Source organism: Stenella coeruleoalba (genome assembly GCF_951394435.1).
Source record: "Stenella coeruleoalba genome assembly, chromosome: 10".
Classification (NCBI taxonomy): Eukaryota; Metazoa; Chordata; class Mammalia; order Artiodactyla; family Delphinidae; genus Stenella; species Stenella coeruleoalba.
In genome coordinates, this window is record NC_137156.1 from 41,613,983 (window position 1) to 41,630,770 (window position 16,788).

At 53.8% G+C, this 16,788-nt stretch overlaps 1 protein-coding gene and 1 pseudogene across 3 annotated transcripts in view; one reads left to right on the top strand and one right to left on the bottom strand.

Annotated features, from left to right (window-relative positions):
- The window catches only part of ITPR3 (inositol 1,4,5-trisphosphate receptor type 3), a 67,712-nt gene that overhangs the window by 39,528 nt on the left and 11,396 nt on the right, over positions 1 to 16,788 (bottom strand). For both annotated transcript variants that reach the window (XM_079935431.1, XM_079935430.1), the window contains exons 2-6: positions 13,177 to 13,247; positions 3,618 to 3,739; positions 1,913 to 1,999; positions 1,235 to 1,393; positions 948 to 1,046 (exon numbers count right to left, since the gene is read on the bottom strand). In XM_079935431.1, the coding sequence (XP_079791557.1) occupies positions 948 to 1,046; positions 1,235 to 1,393; positions 1,913 to 1,999; positions 3,618 to 3,739; positions 13,177 to 13,247 (538 nt within the window). The remainder of the gene's footprint in view (positions 1 to 947; positions 1,047 to 1,234; positions 1,394 to 1,912; positions 2,000 to 3,617; positions 3,740 to 13,176; positions 13,248 to 16,788) is intronic.
- Positions 5,268 to 6,910, top strand: LOC307193229 (ubiquitin carboxyl-terminal hydrolase MINDY-1-like; annotated as a pseudogene). Its single transcript has one exon. The product of its transcript is annotated as a ubiquitin carboxyl-terminal hydrolase MINDY-1-like (transcript).

Sequence of the window (16,788 nt, forward strand, 5' to 3'; positions counted from 1 at the left end):
CTGCCGGGCTGGCCCTGTTATCAACCAGTGTCCTTGGACTCTAATCAACAGAAATGAGTAAGAGTCCAGATGAAAATTTCAGCCAAGGCTTTAGCAGGACTCCTACTTCAGCACTAGGGAGGGAAAATAAGACACAGGTGGCCCTGCTCACTCTTCTTATATGGCGGGGTGGGGGGCGGGGGACGGGTTCATGGATGGGGCCGGAGGGGCGATTTAGGTGGCCTGCCCGCCCCCTTGGTGGTGCCCGGCACAGTACCCTGCTTTTGCTCCCAGCACCTCAGAAATGGCAGTTGGTTTTTTCCGCCTTTTTGTACCTTACTGTTCACAACTTGCCCCAACTGTGCACGCGTGCACACGCGTGCAGTTCCTTTTAGTCTCTTAGAGTTTCTTTGTATTTTGTTGCCTGAGGAGATGTTTGTCCAGGTGCAAGGGCAAGCACTCCCATAAAGGGTCCTAGGTCCCAGCCTCTATCAGCCCACCACCCTGTTACCACCCCAGGTTCTTGGCCTCTTTAATCAGGAGAAATAGGTAAGAGACCAGATGAGAAATTCAGGCAAGGCTACAGCAGGAGGGAGTGAAAACAAGGAACAGATGCCCTTGCTTGCTCCCTGAGGCCGGGGAAGCTGGTCCCTTAAATGGGCTGAGGTCAGGGGCGGATCCATGGGTTAGGTCAGAGGCGTGGCTTAGGCGATCTGCTCGCCCCCACGGTGGTGCGGGCATCATGTGCAGTGCCTGGCTTTTGCTCCTGGGACCTCAGAAGTGGCAGCTGGTTTTTGGCGTTTTTGTATCTTATTGTTCATCGTTGCCCTGACTGTGCATGGGTGCGGGTAGGTTTAGTCCCTTACAGTTTCTTTGTATTTTGTTGCTCGGGAGACACTTGTCCAGGTGCAAGCACTCCCGTGAGGGGCCCCTGACCCCAGCCTATCTCAGCCCAGCGCCCCGCTCACCTCCTTGCAGCCAGCATTGTCGCTGAGCTCATAGTTGCTGGCATGCAGAGGCTGCCCAGCGTTGACAGGGTTCAGGATCACCTTGTCCCCGACAACCACCTATGGGGACAGAATGCAGCAGAGTGAGGGTGGGGACGGCCGGGCACCCAGGCTTCCCTCTGGCCAGTCTGCCCCCTAAGAAACAGGCATGAGCTCATGCAGCCCCCACACCAAAGACCCTGGAGAAGCCCCCCTGGTGCTGTGGCCTGCGCCTTCCAGCAGGCCCCTCCCCCCAGCCCTGTCCTCACATTGTCCCCGTTGCTCCGCAGCTTCCAGAAGGGCTGGATAAAGAGCCAGGAGCCCTCGTTGCCCGTGGCATCCAGCGTCACCCGCATGGCGTTCTTCTCCAGCAGGGCCGGCAGCCGCTTGTTCACGGTCAGGTACTTGTTACTTTTCATGTGCAGGAGCTGAGAGGCGGCGGGGGGCCAAGCAGTGGGGGGGGAGTGAGGTCACCCCAGGAGGCCAGCCCATCAGAAAGCGGGGGGCTGGGGGGCACACTGGACCCTTGGACAAACAGACCGAGACAAACATGGCCACACGCACAATCACACACCCAGTCCAGCACCCGGGTGATCACACAAAGAGCTAGCGCTGTTCTAAACACCCTAAGAGTAGTAGCTCGAGGAACCTTACAGCAACCAGAGGGAAGTACTGTCACTGGCCTGATTGTCCAGTTGGGGAAACAGAGGCCCAGGGAAGTGAAGTAGCTGGCCCAGGTCACAGAGCCAAGATGTGAACCTGGACCTCGGGGCTCCAGATCTGTGCTGGTGGCCACAGTGCTGAACACACACCCGTGCACACAGCCATTCAGGCCACACGGCAACGGGCACACGTAGAGGCAGACGCGCAGTCGCAGAGACAGTCCCAGGCTGGCTGGTGCCATGGCACTGGCACCCCTCACCCCCACACCTGCCCCGGCGTCACACCTGGATCACACTGCCGTACTTCACGACGTCCCCATGCACCTTCTTGTTCTCTGTGTCATTCTGCTTCTGCTCCATCTGGGCCGCATGCTGCACAGACATGCACAGAGGTGGAGGGCGGGCCCAGAAGCCTGCTACTGAAGGGACACATCTTCCCACCCCCCACACAATGCAGGTCCTGGCACTGCACCCAGAGTGACCCTCCTGAGGCCACCTGGCCTGTTCCTCCCACTACCGACGAGAGAACGAGGCTCAGAGTGTGTACAGCACGCAGCCAGCGGCACCAGATTCCTCCCCTCAGGCCCCTCCTCGCCGCCTCCCTCTGGAGGGGGCAGCCAGCAGGCCTGTGAGCCCCCTACGCCCCAACACCCCCAGCAGATAACCTACAGTTGTGCCTCACTCCCCTGCCTCACCAGACCCCTGGTGCCCCAACAGGGGACCCCTGGCCCAGCCCAGACACCGGCAGGTGTGCTTGGCAGCATTTCCTCCTCCCCTCCACCCTCACTCCTCTGTGACCCTCCCTCCCCAAACCGTGTGTGCTCCTAGCCCACCGCCTCCAGGGAGCCTTCCCTGACGAGCCACATCCAACTCTGACAGATCCAACCCTGATGCTGCCAGGATTTGGTTTGCATCCCGCTGGGGACACCATTTTAGGTTCTTCTGTCCCGTTAGACTGGAAGCTGCCCGAGGATACACTGTGCCTCCTCCATCAGACGGGGGCGTCCTGGAGGTGGGGCTCTGTCTCCTCCGTCAGACCGGCTCTCTCTGAGGGCAGCGGCCCCTCTGCCCCTTTCATCTCCTCAGTCCCATTATCCGGGCCTCATGCCGGAGGCTGGTGGGAGGAGGGCTGCTGGGGAGCCACGCCAGGTACCACGTGACTCTCCCCAAACCTACAGTGTACGGCTGTGTGACCACGTGTGGTTCTGAGTGTCTGCGCACGCGTGAATGCCCTACGCCCAGCCAGATCCACAGCTCAGCCTGGGCCTGTGGCGGCAGCAGGAAGAAGCTGCGACGGCCCCCAGCCCAGGATGAGGGACGGCCTTATTTATAACAGAGCTCAGCAGCCCACACCCAGCCCCCTCTTTCCAGCCCAGTTCACAGCTGTGGGTGGGGCCCACCCGGGCCCACCCTTTCCCCATTTCACACCACCTCCTCAGAGAAGGGGATACCGGGAAGCAAGGTCTGCCTGATGGGGGACGGGGCCCCAGGTCCGGGGGAGGGTCTCAGAAGCAGGCTGCAACGTTGCTGACCACAGCCAATCCTCCCACTCTCTTTTCCATGGGGATTGGGCTGGACGCCCTGAGCTCTGTCCAGAGAGAACCGCCCAGGATGTAAACTGAGAGGCCTGAGAGCAACCACCAGGCCCTCACACCACACACCAAGGTCGGCCAGAGACCCAGGGGCCGTCTAAGCCCCACTGCCAACTCGTAGGATGAGCACAATGGCCCGGTCCCCTTGAAGGGCCCCAGGCTCCAACTCTATAAAATGAGGGGTGAGGTTAAGACTAGTTCTTAAATCAGGTTCGCTGGAGCCACCGTCTCTAGGAGCCCCTGGTAACTCCATGTACAGCTGCACAGGTCGTTCACTGCACGGTGGTGTCCAGCTGAAGGCCCGGCTGGCAGCTGAAGTGCAGTCCACAGTCCACTGAGGCATGTGGCCTGGGACAGGGCACACACACCTGCGCGTGCACACACCTGTGCACACACACCTGTAACTTCTGCAGCAGCACCACGTCGGCAATCTTCTCCTTGTCCTGCTTGGTCTGCTTGGCCTTCCAGTACTGCTTCTGGGCCGAGTAGCGGTTCATGGGACACACCTTGAAGAGGCAGTCTGAGGAGGGAGGGCAAAAGGAGGGAGCTCGGTTCATGCGGGGCTCAGGGGAAAACCCTGGCCTGCAGCCCTGCCCCCAAAGCCCACCTCTGCTCTCCCCACCCCTCTCCACCCCGCCGCCCTTCTTGGGTAGAGAGGCAGTGGTCAGAAGACCCCCGTGGAACTGGGAGCATCCTGGATTGTGCTGAGTAGAATGGAGGGGCCCAGAAGTAGGTCTGAGAGTGGGACCCCCCCTGGGAGGCGGACGCGTGCCGTCTTCCCCACGGGAGATTTATCAGAGGCCCTGGGGCCACCACCCCATGCCCTGTCTGTGTCCAGGTTTTGTGGACATTGGCAGCTGACCATTCACATCAGCATCCTTTCTCTGGCCCACCCCCATCTTGCCCACAGATGCCTGGGAAGTTACATTCCCCCCAGCCCCCAAGGGGTGTCCTCCATCCACTGGCAGCAGGAGGCGACCGCCTGCAGTGGTCCCTGTGGGATGAGCCTCCTAAGGCCTCTCTTCCCCCGAAACCACCTCCTTGCTCGGCGCCCTCACACTCCTCCTGGGACCCCTCCTCAATAATTCTCCCGCTGTAGACTCTGCTAGGGAACTCAACCTAAGAGAGTGCCAATCAGAATTCCAGAAACAGGTTCTTTATTACCTGATTTTTATTCTGGACACAGATAAAGTATCAATGATTTTCACAAGCTCAAACTCCAGAAAGGATGTCAGATTTTTCTACTTCTGGAAAGGAGGCATGAGTTGGAAAATCCTATTCTAAAGTGTGATGTGAAGAGATAGAGGATTCTGGATCCCTGTGAAACGCTGGCACAGGGACTGGGCCTGACGATAGCATGAGCCGTGCTGGGAGGCAGTGAGCTCCCCGTCACAGGAGGGAATCCCAGGAGGGCACAGGGCTGGGCTCACAGCCTCTAAGACCCCTCCCAGGCCGCAGTGCCTCCACAATCAGCAGTGCTCCCGCAGCAGAAACACAGGAAGACGGTTGTGCTGGGAACCTGGACAGGGGTCCCTGGGGGAGCAGATCACAGAGACGGGGCCCTGCCTCATGCCTCCTTTATATATATGTCACATAATGCTTGTTGATCCCACTCCTGGGCTTATATCAGGAGAAAACTCTAATTTGAAAAGATACATGCACCCCAGTGTTCACAGCAGCACTATTTACAATAGCCAGTACATGGAAGCAACTTAAATGTCCATGGACAGATGAATGGATAAGAAGATGTGGTATATATACACAATGGAATACTACTCAGCCATGAAAAAGAATGAAATAATGCTGTTTGAAGCAACATCGATGGACCTAGAGATTATCATATTAAGTGAAGTAAGCCAGAGAGAGAAAGACAAATACCATATGATATCACTTACATATGGAATCTAAAAAAATGAGATAAATGAACTTATTTACAAAACAGAAAAAAAAAAAAAAAAACAGAAAGAGACTCACAGACACAGAAAACAAACTTATGGTTACCAAAGGGGATGGGGGGTGTTGGGGGGAGAGATAAATCAGGAGTTTGGGATTAACAGATACACACTACTATATATAAAATAGCTAAATAGAAGGAAGTGATCGCACCAGATGAGGTCATGGCCCACCTTGGAGACTGCCTTCTGTCCATCAAGCCCCAGGAGAAGTCAGAAGGACTTCAGCTTAATTTTCAGCAGAATGTGGACGATGCAATGACAGTGCTGCCTAAACTGGCCACAGGTCTGGATGGCAATGTGCTATTCACAGGTGTCTCTGATTTTGAGTATACACCCGAGTGCAGTGCCTTTGACCTACTAGGCGTACCTCTGTACCACGGCTGGCTTGTTGATCCACAGAGTCCTGAGGCTGTGAGTGCAGGTGGGAAACTGAGTTACAACCAATCATCACCTGCAAGCACCCCGGTGACACCAACCTCAGGACAGAAGGCCTGACTACAGAGCAGTTCCTGGAGACCACCGCCGCGCAGCAGACCCACCATGGTCTGTGTGAGCTAACAACACTGCCAAGGAGGGCGAACTTAGCATCTTTTTCCGGAACGACCACTTTAGCACTATGACTAAGCACAAGGGGCACTTGTACCTACTGGTCACCGACCAGGGCTTTCTACAGGAGGAGCAAGTGGTGTGGGAGAGCCTGCGCAACGTGGACGGAGACAGCTGTTTCTGTGACTCTGACTTTCACCTAAGTCACTCCCTGGGCAAGGAGCTGGAGCAGAAGGTGGGAGTGGCTCCCCAGAAAAGCAGCAGCAGGTGGACCAGGACTACCTGATCGCCTTGTCCCTGCGGCAGCAGCAGCCGTCGCGAGGCACATTGGGTCTTAGCGACCTGGAGCTGGCCCAGCAACCTCAGCAAGAGGCGTACCAACAGCGCCAAGCAGCCCAGCCCGCGTCAGCACGGGCCCTGTCACCGCAGGGGAGAGGAGCCGCATATGGACGCCCAGCTGCCGAGTGTCGGCAAAGGCCGAAGCAAGAGTGCGACTGTGTCCTCCTGGAGCCCCGCTCAGTCCCAGGCTGCCCTGCCTCCGCTTTCAGAGGTTGGGGCTATTCTGCTTGCTCCCCAGCTCAACTTGAGATATGCAGGGTAACTTATTTATGGAATGTTGGGGATCAGAGCAGGCAGTAAATGCCAAGGTCAGACTTGGTGACGTCTTTGCCCCAACGTGCTGCCTCCTCTTCCTCCCAACCATCCCGGGCAACACTGGGGTTGGTGGGGTGAGGATTTCTGATTCCCAACTCCCCTTCCCCAGAATAGTCACATTAATATACAGACTCAGGCTGCAGGGTGAGGTCCCCGTCTAGAACACATCTCCCCTACTTTCTGCTCCTGCAGGCCCACCCGTATCCAGCCATCTGTTTGTTTCAGGGTTTAATTTGGGTTTCTATCTCCATTATGTGTAATGCCTTCCTAGGGGTTTGGAAATAAAACTTCTTTCCTGAGAAAAAAATAAAAAATAAAATAGATAAATAACAAGGACCTACTGTATAGCACAGGGAACTATATTCAATATCTTGTAATAACCTATAATGTAAGAGAATCTGAAAAAGAATATATATACACACACACGCAGGCACGCACACACATTATGTATAACTGAATGAATCATTGTGCTGTATACCTGGAACTAACACAACATTGTAAATTAACTATACTTCAATTTTTAAAAATGGTTTAAAAAAAAGAAAAGAAACACAAGTCGAAAAAAAAAGAGCTTGTTGAATGAATAAATGATCTGAGCCCTCTAAAATGTTTGTGGCCCACCCCTATGAGCAATGCACATCTCCATGCTTTTATTCTGCTGTGCTCTTTGCCCAAAGGCGGCCCTGTCCAAAACCCAAGGGGGGCCAGAACCTTCCTTCTCACCAAACTGTGGGGCAGAAGGGCAGAGAGGACAGAGGGTGAAAGGGTAGCCAGGAGACCGGGCCCACGCAGGACCAGCAGCAGCAAAGGCCAAGAGAAAAGTCTGGGTCCAGGGGGGTGTCCTACCGTAAGGACTGTGTGTGCTGGGGGGAATGCACCTGTGGGTGCGGGGGCACAGGGCTGGTGAGGCTGCAGACAAGAGGATATTCCTTTAGCAAAGTCGGCTGACATTCCCTGAAACTAAGGTATGCAATACTCCAAAAACTCACTACCACTGCACAGAATCATCTGGGGCGGGGGAAGATTTAAAAAATACAAACTCTCAGCTCCCCCATAGATCTTGGTAGGGGTCAAGGCCTGCAGATATGCATCGTGAAAGGCACACCCCACCCCCACCCCCGATCCCAAATGGTTCTGCTGCCCAACCAAGGCTGCAAAGCACTAGCAGGGGATTCGAGACAAGAACAGATCACAGGCAATAAAGTTATCCAGCCACAATTACACATAAACCCTGTATAAATCATGTAAACATCTGTTTCTAATCTTTAACATTTAGACTCAACTTACAGAACACTGAAGACCCCATTGCGGTTACAGAAGAGAATGCAAAGCTTATTCGGTCTTGATGTAAAACTAAAAGGGCGCGTGGTTGGTGGAAGGCAGACGTGAGGCAGAGCACTGCAGGACTTGACAGGATGAGAAATTCAGGTGTGACTATGATACTTGGGTTAATAAAGGTGACCGTGGAGAATCTACAATAGCGACAGCATGCTGCTGGGGGCAGGGGGAGGGGAGAAAGTGGAGGGATGGGCCGAGAGAGAAACTCTCCCGGAATAAGCAAAAGCTGGGGTAGCAAGCAGAAGAAACGATGAGAAGGGTGAATGGGTTTGCTTTCTCTTATTACACTGTTGGACAAGGCGCAAGACAAAAGATCAGAGCCACGGATGCCCCCTCCCTTGGACACAGCAATCTCCCCACGGGTCCTTCATTCCAAGAGCACAGCTGCATTTGTACAAAATGACAAGGGACAAGGGTCTTCACTGCATTGTCGGGAATGATAAAGATTAGAAACAGCCCACGTGCCCATCAGAGGGGACTGGTTAAATAAATTACGATGGAGCCATATGAAGGACAGCTATGGAGCTGTGAGAGGGCGGGGTGGTCAGAAACCCTGACACAGGCTGCAATCCGGGTAAACCTTGAAGCCGTTATGCTAAGTGACATAAGCCACAAAACGACAAATAAGGTACGATTCTGCTCATGTGACGTACTTAAGACTAGTCGGATTCATACAGATGGCAAGTCGGACGGTGGTTGGGTGAGGGATGGGTTGGGAATGGGGAGTTATTATTTAATGGATATAGAGCTTCAGTTTTACAAGAGGAAGAGCAGTTCTGTGGATGGACGGTGGTGATGGCTGATGAGACTGTGCTTAATGTCACCGACCTGTACACTTAAAAGTGGTTAAGATGGTAAACTTCACGTGGCTATTCACCACAGTTGAAAAAAAATATTTTTGAAATGCTTAAAACTATGTAAACCATAGGAACACTGTTTTCACAGTTGTCCAGGATATGGACAAATATGAGTTTTTAAGTGAAAAAAAGAGAGAGAAAGAGAGCTCAAGACCTCTATATACTAATATAGAAAGATCTCCAGTAGGATCTATCCACAGTAAGACTCATAAAGTAAAAACAGCAAAGAATAGAACAGTGCATATAGAATGCTACCCCAGGGTAAGAAAATCGGGGAAGTCTGAACATATGTTTGCAGTTGCATTAAGGACCACGGGAGGATGCGTAAGAAACTAAAGAAAGTGGTTACCTGGAGGGACAACAGTGGAGATGGGAGAGGGCCGTGGGAGCAGATTCTCGATGGATGTTTGCACAACGTTTTGAGGTGTAACCGGATGAATAAACTACCTAGTCGGATTCTCTAGTAGGGTTGTCCCTGGAGATGGGAACAGGAGGTGAGTGAGGGTGGGATGGGATGCTCCCATCTCCTGGATCCTAGAGCCTGTATTTGTATTACTTTTTTTTTTTTTTCTCAGTATGCGGGCCTCTCACTGTTGTGGCCTCTCCCGTTGCAGAGCACAGGCTCCGGACGCGCAGGCTCAGCGGCCATGGCTCACGGGCTCAGCCGCTCCGCAGCATGTGGGATCTTCCCGGACCGGGGTACGAACCCGTGTCCCCTGCATTGGCAGGGGGACTCCCAACCACTGCGCCACCAGGGAAGCCCTGTATTACTTTTATAAAGAGGAAAAAGAAAAGATGAAGAACAAGATTTTAAGCGGCTCATAAACATATGAAAAGATGTCTCACAAGTAGTCAGAGGAATGCAAATTAAAACCACAGTGAGATGGCATTTCACACCCAGCAGGCTGGAAGACAATTAAGTGGGACAAAACCAAGTGTAGCCAGGATAGGGGTGCAGCAAGGGCACCCCCACCCCATGCACCCACAGTCTGGCAGGGGTGAACGGGGGCAAGGGGTGGGGGTAAACACTCACAGCCCCCATGGAAGGCGGCAGGGCCGTTCCTAGCAAGACAGGAGAGATGCCTCTCACCCAGGTCACCCTCCCTTGGAACACACCCAAGAAACTCTTGCCCGCGAGCCCAGGGAGACATACGTGTACAGGGGGCTCACTGCAGCATTGTTGGCAATTACCAAAAGCTGCAAATGAGATAAACGTCCATCAACGGGGGAACCAATAAAAGGACTGCAGTTTACTCACTCAGTGGAATATTACATAGCAATTAAACAGATGAACTAGAGCCATGCGGGTCAATACAGATGAGTCTCAGAGACAGTGCAGAGGACTTCCCTGGTGGCGCAGTGGTTAAGAATCTGCCTGCCAGTGCAGGGGACACGGGTTCGAGCCCTGGCCTGGGAAGATCCCACATGCCGCGGAGAAACTAAGCCCACGCGCCACAACTACTGAGCCTATGCTCTAGAGCCTGTGAGCCACAAAATGCTGAGACCATGTGCCACAACTGCGGAAGCCCACGCGCCCAGAGCTTGTGCTCCGCAACAAGAGAAGCCACCGATGAAAACAGTGCAGAAAGATTTGTACAGAAGGCTACCTTCAACATACAGGGTTGGAAAAATGGAAAAGAATACCCTATATAATTCATCATAGAAATATCTCTACGTATTAAAGAAAAAGCATAAAAACAGGCCCCTGAATGAGGCATACCAATTTCTGAGAGTGTCTGCCTCTGGGGAGGGGGAAGAGAAAGAGGTCAGGGGAAGGCACAGGGGGCTTTGGCTACATGCATAAGATGCTATCTCTTTAAAAATGAAAAAGACCTGAAATAAACACAGGAAAAAGGATTTGAGAGAGCTCAGTAGTGGGTGCATTGGTGTGTGTTATCTTTCTCTTTACTTTTTCGTTTTAGTAGTTGAAGCGGATCTTAATAAAAGTAACAATAAACCAGACTTGGAAGATGGGCAGGTAGAGCAGAGGCATGAGGCTGGGGGCGGAGGGCACCCAGGGTGCAAGCACAGGGAGGTCCCCTCATCAGCCCCCTCCCCGGCACCTGCCGCCCACTATGTGGGTAAGTGACTGCTACACATTTCGTGGGGTCGCCTTAGCCGGGGGTGTGAGCACTGAGCTTCCCAGGTGGATGGGGAGGTGCGTCCTTCTGCAATGGGTCTCCCACGCCCATGCTGTGGGAGGGGACCTGCCCAGACCTGGCCTGGCCAGGAGAGCAGGATTCTGAGCAGCCATAACCCAAGACCCCTACAACAAAGCGGAGGTCGGGGAGGCTGGGCTGGCGTGGGGTGCCCTACACATTGGGGCACTGGCAGCCTGGATCTCCCAGGGCCCTGCAAACTCTGGAAAAAATTCCCTGAACATGTCGGGGCTTGGGATGGCCTTGAAAGGTGCAGGAGCTGAAACCACAAACAGGGAGCTAACCAGAGGCTGATGGAGGTAGGGCGGGGGCTTCACAGGCTTGGCCGACCCAACCTGGGGGCCTCCGGGGTCAGCAGGTGAAGGAGGCGCGAGCCGTGCAGGGAGAGAAGGAGACACCACAGTTCCCAGCCAAGGCCGGGTCCACCCCAGGGTGGCCTCAGAACACCTTGGCCATCTCTGATGAGCTCCGACCAAGTTCTAAAATGCCTGCCATGGTCCCCATGCCCTTGCTGGGACCTCCCTCCAGGGAGGGGCTGTTTGCAGGAGAAACATGGAACAATGAGAACCGGGACTCCAGGGTTGGAGGCCAAGCTCAACCTTTCTTCTCTGGGCTTCAACCTCAAAGCTGAAGAGGTTGGAGTCTGTGTCTCTTGTCCCAGGTTCTCACGCTCCAACTTACTCGCCAGCCAAGGGGCTGCACAGAGACCTGGTTCTGTCCCAGAAGGTGGGCTCTTCTCAGGTCCACGCTGGGCCACAGGGGGTCCAGAAGGGCCTCTGCCCGCCTCAGCAAGACACCCAGGCCAGGCCAGGAGCAGGGTGGGTGGGGAGGAGGCTGGGGGCTGAGCCCCTCTGGCATCTCCCGGAGCTGGGGGGGCCCAGCACAGCCTCGGGGACCACGGAGCAGCCCCCGACGCTGGGGTGGGCCCTGCTCACGGGCTTTGGGAAAATAAAGAGGAAGAAAAAGGAGGGAGTGGGAGGCAGACAAGAAGTCAAAGGAGCACTTGTTCTGCTAAGTAGCTGTTTTGTTGTCAAAAATTGGCCCCAAACTCTGTCTACCGGAACTCGAGGGCAAATATTCCTCTGCCACACCCACCTCCCTGTCACCGCCAATCACGCCACACAGCTGACTGCACACACCGAGACACACCACCCACCTCCTTTCAGCCCCGGTCCCCTCCCTGCCCTGGCACAGCCCAGCCTCGGGACCTCAACCACTCTCTTCCGTTCTACGTTCTTCCCAAGAATTCACCCAAAACCCTCAGCGAGAGCAGAAATCAAAGCTCTCCTATTCCTGGCTCCGGGAAAGTGCTGGGGCTGTACCTCCAAGCGGGCAGCCCACACGACCCCCCGAAACCCCCATCTCTACCCAGAGCACGGCTAATAAATGTGAGGAAAAGCAGCGGGCCTGGTGTGGCGAGAGGGAACGACGGAGGGCCAGGGGTAGGGGATGAGGTGAGAGGCAGTGCGGCCAGATGGGGCAGGACAGAGGGGTGTGCGGTGGTGAGGAAGGTCCAGTGCCAGAGGCGGGCCCCACAGAGCCAGGCACGTCCTGACCTAAGACCCCACTCAGAGGCACACGATGGAAGCAGAACAGTAGATGTGGGGCCCCCCTGCAGCCTGGGAGGAGCCTCCTATCTCCTCTACACTCCGACAGATAGGCAAGGCCCCCAGCAGACAGAGAGCGCCGAGGATGCCACAGGACTGTGGTAAATCCCACTCCCCTCCCTCAACCGCATCCCTCTCGAGGACAATCCCAGCTGATCTCTCCCCAGAGGGGCAGCCACGTGGGCAGCCAAGGTGGCACGGCCTGGCGTGTTCCTGCCTGCTCCCAACCTGCCCACCACGCCCAGGCTCCGTCTGCCCGTCTGTCTCAGCCTCACAAGTAAGCACCACAATGACACCTTCTCCTGCAGGGCACAGCGACAGCAGGATATCACTTCATCCTCACGAGGGCCCCCGGGCCTGTGGGGCGGGGCTGAGGCGCCCACTGACCTCGGAGGACACAGAGAGGGAAGGCACTTGCCCGGGGACCATGGGGTCCAACCCCCTCACCATGCAGCACAGAGAAGGGCTCTCACCCTGGGCCTCCTAACACCTGAGGAGACTCTCTTTTCTTCCCCTGTTCCCTCAGAAAACGCCCAGTCACACAGACAAAGAAAGCCTTGTGGGTGGTGGGGCGGTCAGGGGAGAACGGGCCCCCAGCCAGAAGTGGGTGTGCCCCTGAGAAGTGGGGTGTGGCCCCCGGAAAATGAAGGCAGAGGCCATCCTGCCGAGATGGCATCGTTCAAGCCGATGGGGGTTCCACAGGCAGCAGTGTGAGGGGGCTGTGGGCGGCACCTTGCCTAACCCGCCCACTGGGCCCCTGGGTTGAATGGGTTCTGTCCGAGGTCCATGACTCAGCAGCCAGGAGGGGGAGGGGAGTTAGTGGGGGGAGCAGAGGTCTCACCTCGGAACTTCTTAGGAGGGTTGTCCAGGTCCCCAGCCGCGGGCTCCACGACACAGCGGTCATCCACCAACCTGGGCGACAAGGCAGCTGGGTCAGCAGAAAGAAGACACCCACCTCCCCAGGTGTCCCTCCCTCAGGGCAGGGGTTTCCAGGGCACCAGGGAGGCCCCCAAAGAAACCTCTCAAGGGATGGAGTGGGAGGTTGGGATTCGAAGATATAAGCTTTTATATGTAGAATGGATAAACAACAAGGTCGTACTGTAGAGCACAGAGAACTATATTCAGTATCCTGTGATAAACCATAATGGAAAAGAATATGAAAAAAGAATGTATATATATGTATAACTGAATCATTCTGCTGTACAGCACAAATTAACATAAAATTGTAAATCAACTATACTTCAATTTATACTTTTTAATTGAAGTATAAAGTATACTTTATACTTCAATTAAAAAAAAAAACAAAGAAACTTCTCCATCACTGACAACCCCCTGCCATCAGGTCATCCCCTTTCCTGGCACCACTGTTAAAATGCGAGGTGTCCTGGGTGGAGATAGGGGAGACCCCACAAAAAGCTCAGAGACACACCCAGACCACCCCCGACCCCCCAGCTGGAGCTGTCCCATGGGGACCTGCTGCCAGTCTGGGCTGTCACACACTGCGGATATAACTCCTGTCATAGCCCTGAGACCCTGCCCAGACCTGAAAAGGCAGCAGGTGATGGAGGAAGAGAGAAGGGGACGGAGAGACAGAGAGGAAGAGAGAGACAGAAAAGACAGAGTCAGAAAGATAAACAGGATAAGAAACAGAAACAGAGAGAGCCTAGAGACAGATGAACAGATGAGAGAAGCTTATGAGACACCGAACTACGGGGACAGGCCTCCGGGTCTCAAAGACAGGACAGTGAACCTTGCACCTTCCCGACCTCAGTCAGGCCCATTTCATACTCTCTGCTTTGGTCACCCTTGGGCTTGAAATTCCTCCCTTCCAGCCATGGCTGAGGTTAATCTTGAGTCTCTGGAGGACACCCACTCATCCATCCATCCCCCCATTCCTGCATTTAACATTCTTCAGTGCCACCCCAGCCTCCAGGACAAAGTGATGATGATGACCTACCATTTCAGAGGCCAACTCTATCTCAGCACTTCACAACCACTTCCTCTGAATTCTCACCAACTTCCCCCAAGGGGCTAGTCATGAGCACCATTTTACAGAGGAGGAAACTGGGTTTGAACATTAAATAATTTGTCTGAAGCCACAGAGCTAATTCCAAAGCCTCCTTCTGCGCCTCCCCTCCTTGGACTGGCCAACAAGGCCTTTTGTGATCTGACCTCCACCCACTCCCTAGCTAGCCTCACAACCTCCTTGCCCCAGCTGTGCTAAACCTCCGGTTGATCTCAAGGTCCCTGGAGCTCTCGTCTCTACAGAGGTGGTCCCAGAAGCATGGGGGTGCAGGGGTTGCTGTGGGGGACCTCTCCGTGACAGGGAGGGGAGGGGAGAGGGCAGCTTGCTGCAAGGACTCACTTGGTCCCCTTCCCCATCCCCAGCCTCTAGCTCAGCCCTTAGCCCTCTCCCCTTCTCCATCAGCACTGACCCTTGGTCATCTCGGCCACAAGCATGGGTTCAAAGCACCACTTATACATTCACTGATGACTCCCACCTCCACCTCTGCCATCCCTCTTCCCCCAACTCCAGATTCGTAGATCTAACTGCCCACTCCACGTCTCCACTTGGATGTCCGCAGGCATCGAAAACTCAGCACGTTACAAGCTGAGCTCCTGCTCTCCTTGAAGTCCTCCCCATCTCAGCTGATCCATCCTCCCAAGTGCTTGGGCCCAAAATCTTGGGTCAATCCTTGGTCCTCTCTTCCACTCGTCCTTCAAACCTAATCTGTGAGGAAACCCTGTGGGCTTTATCTTCAAAATATGTATGGAATCTGACTTTAAAATATGGCACAAATGAACCTATCTACGAAACAAAAACAGACTCACAGATATAGATAACAGACATGGTTGCCGGTGGAGGGGATGGAGGAGGGATGGACTGGGAGTTTGGGATTTGCAGATGCAAACTAGTATATATAGGATGGATAAACAACAAGGTCCTACTGTATAGCACAGGGAACTATATTCAATATCCTGTAATAAACCATAATGGAAAAAATAGGAAAAAGAATATACATAGATAACTGAGTCACTTTATTGTACAGCAGAAATTAACACAACATTGTAAATCAACTATACTTCAATAAAATTTTTAAAAATATATACATATGATGGGACTTTCCTGGTGGTCCAGCGGTAAAGAGTCCACCTTACAATGCGGGGGACGCGGACTCGATCCCTGGTCAGGGAACTGAGATCCCACATGCCGCGGGGCAACTAAGCCTGCACACCGCAACTACTGAGCTCACGCGCCTCAACTAGAGAGCCTGTGTGCGACAAACTACAGAGCCCACGAGCCCTGGAGCCTGCGTGCCACAACTAGATAGGAGCCCACACGCCACAACGAGGAGCCCACGTGCCGCAGCTAGGACCTGAGGCAGCCAAAAATAAAAAATTAATTAATCAATTAATTTAATTAAGTTGAAAAATTAAAAAATATATATACGTATGGAATCTGACCTCTTTTCATCGTGCCGCCACCACCACCCTAAGTCCCCACCAGCTCTCACCTAGATGTAACTGCCTCCCCATTAGTCTCCTGCCCCCCCCTCATCTCCCTACAGCCTGTTCCCCACTTAGCAGCAAAGGGATCCCTTTAAAAGGTCAGTTAAATCAGGGTAGTTCTTTGCTCAGAACCCTCCAGAACCACCCATCTCAGAGAACCACCCACCCAAGAACTCACTATGGCCTGAAAGACCCCACATGACCTACCACCTTACCTCTCAGACCTCATCTCCTCCCCAAGCCCCTGGCCCACTCTGCTCCAGCCCACAGTCCTCCTCCAGGCTCCTCAAACATTCCAGGAGATTTGACCCTGGCTTCTCCCTCTGCCTGGAACTCTCTGCCCCAGACACCCTCCTGACTCCCTCTCTCACCTCCTTCAGATCTCGCCTCAAATGACCCATTCCCATGGACACTCTCCCTCCCTATCCTTTTAAAAACTGTAAACTGTTCTCTCCCACACTTCTCATCTTCCTCCCTGTTCTCCGTATCACCACCCAGCCTGCTATATATTTTATTTATTTTGGTTCCTATCCTCCCCAACCTGAGATGGAAGATTCATGAGGACAGGGATGTGTCTGTTCTGCTTCCTCCTGTATCCTCAGCATCTGGACCACCTGCCTGGCGCAGAGCGGGCACACACGACATACATATTGCGTGAATTAATCATTTTACTAGCTGCTGTGGGAAGTCCACAAGAAGCAAAAGATAAGGTCCCTAAGAGAGTTTAAAATCTCATCAGGAAGACAAGTCACATACTCAGAAGAGTTCATGATATAAGGAATATGCATTGGTGCCAATCTGTGGATTTCGTCCAGGGAAGGGTGAGGTCAGAGCTTGGCCAATCAGACAAGGTGTGAAAGAAGAGGCAGAAGCTGTGCAAAGCCTCGAATAATTCATAGAATTTCCTGTAAGAGATTAGTGAATCAGATTAGCCGGTTGTCTC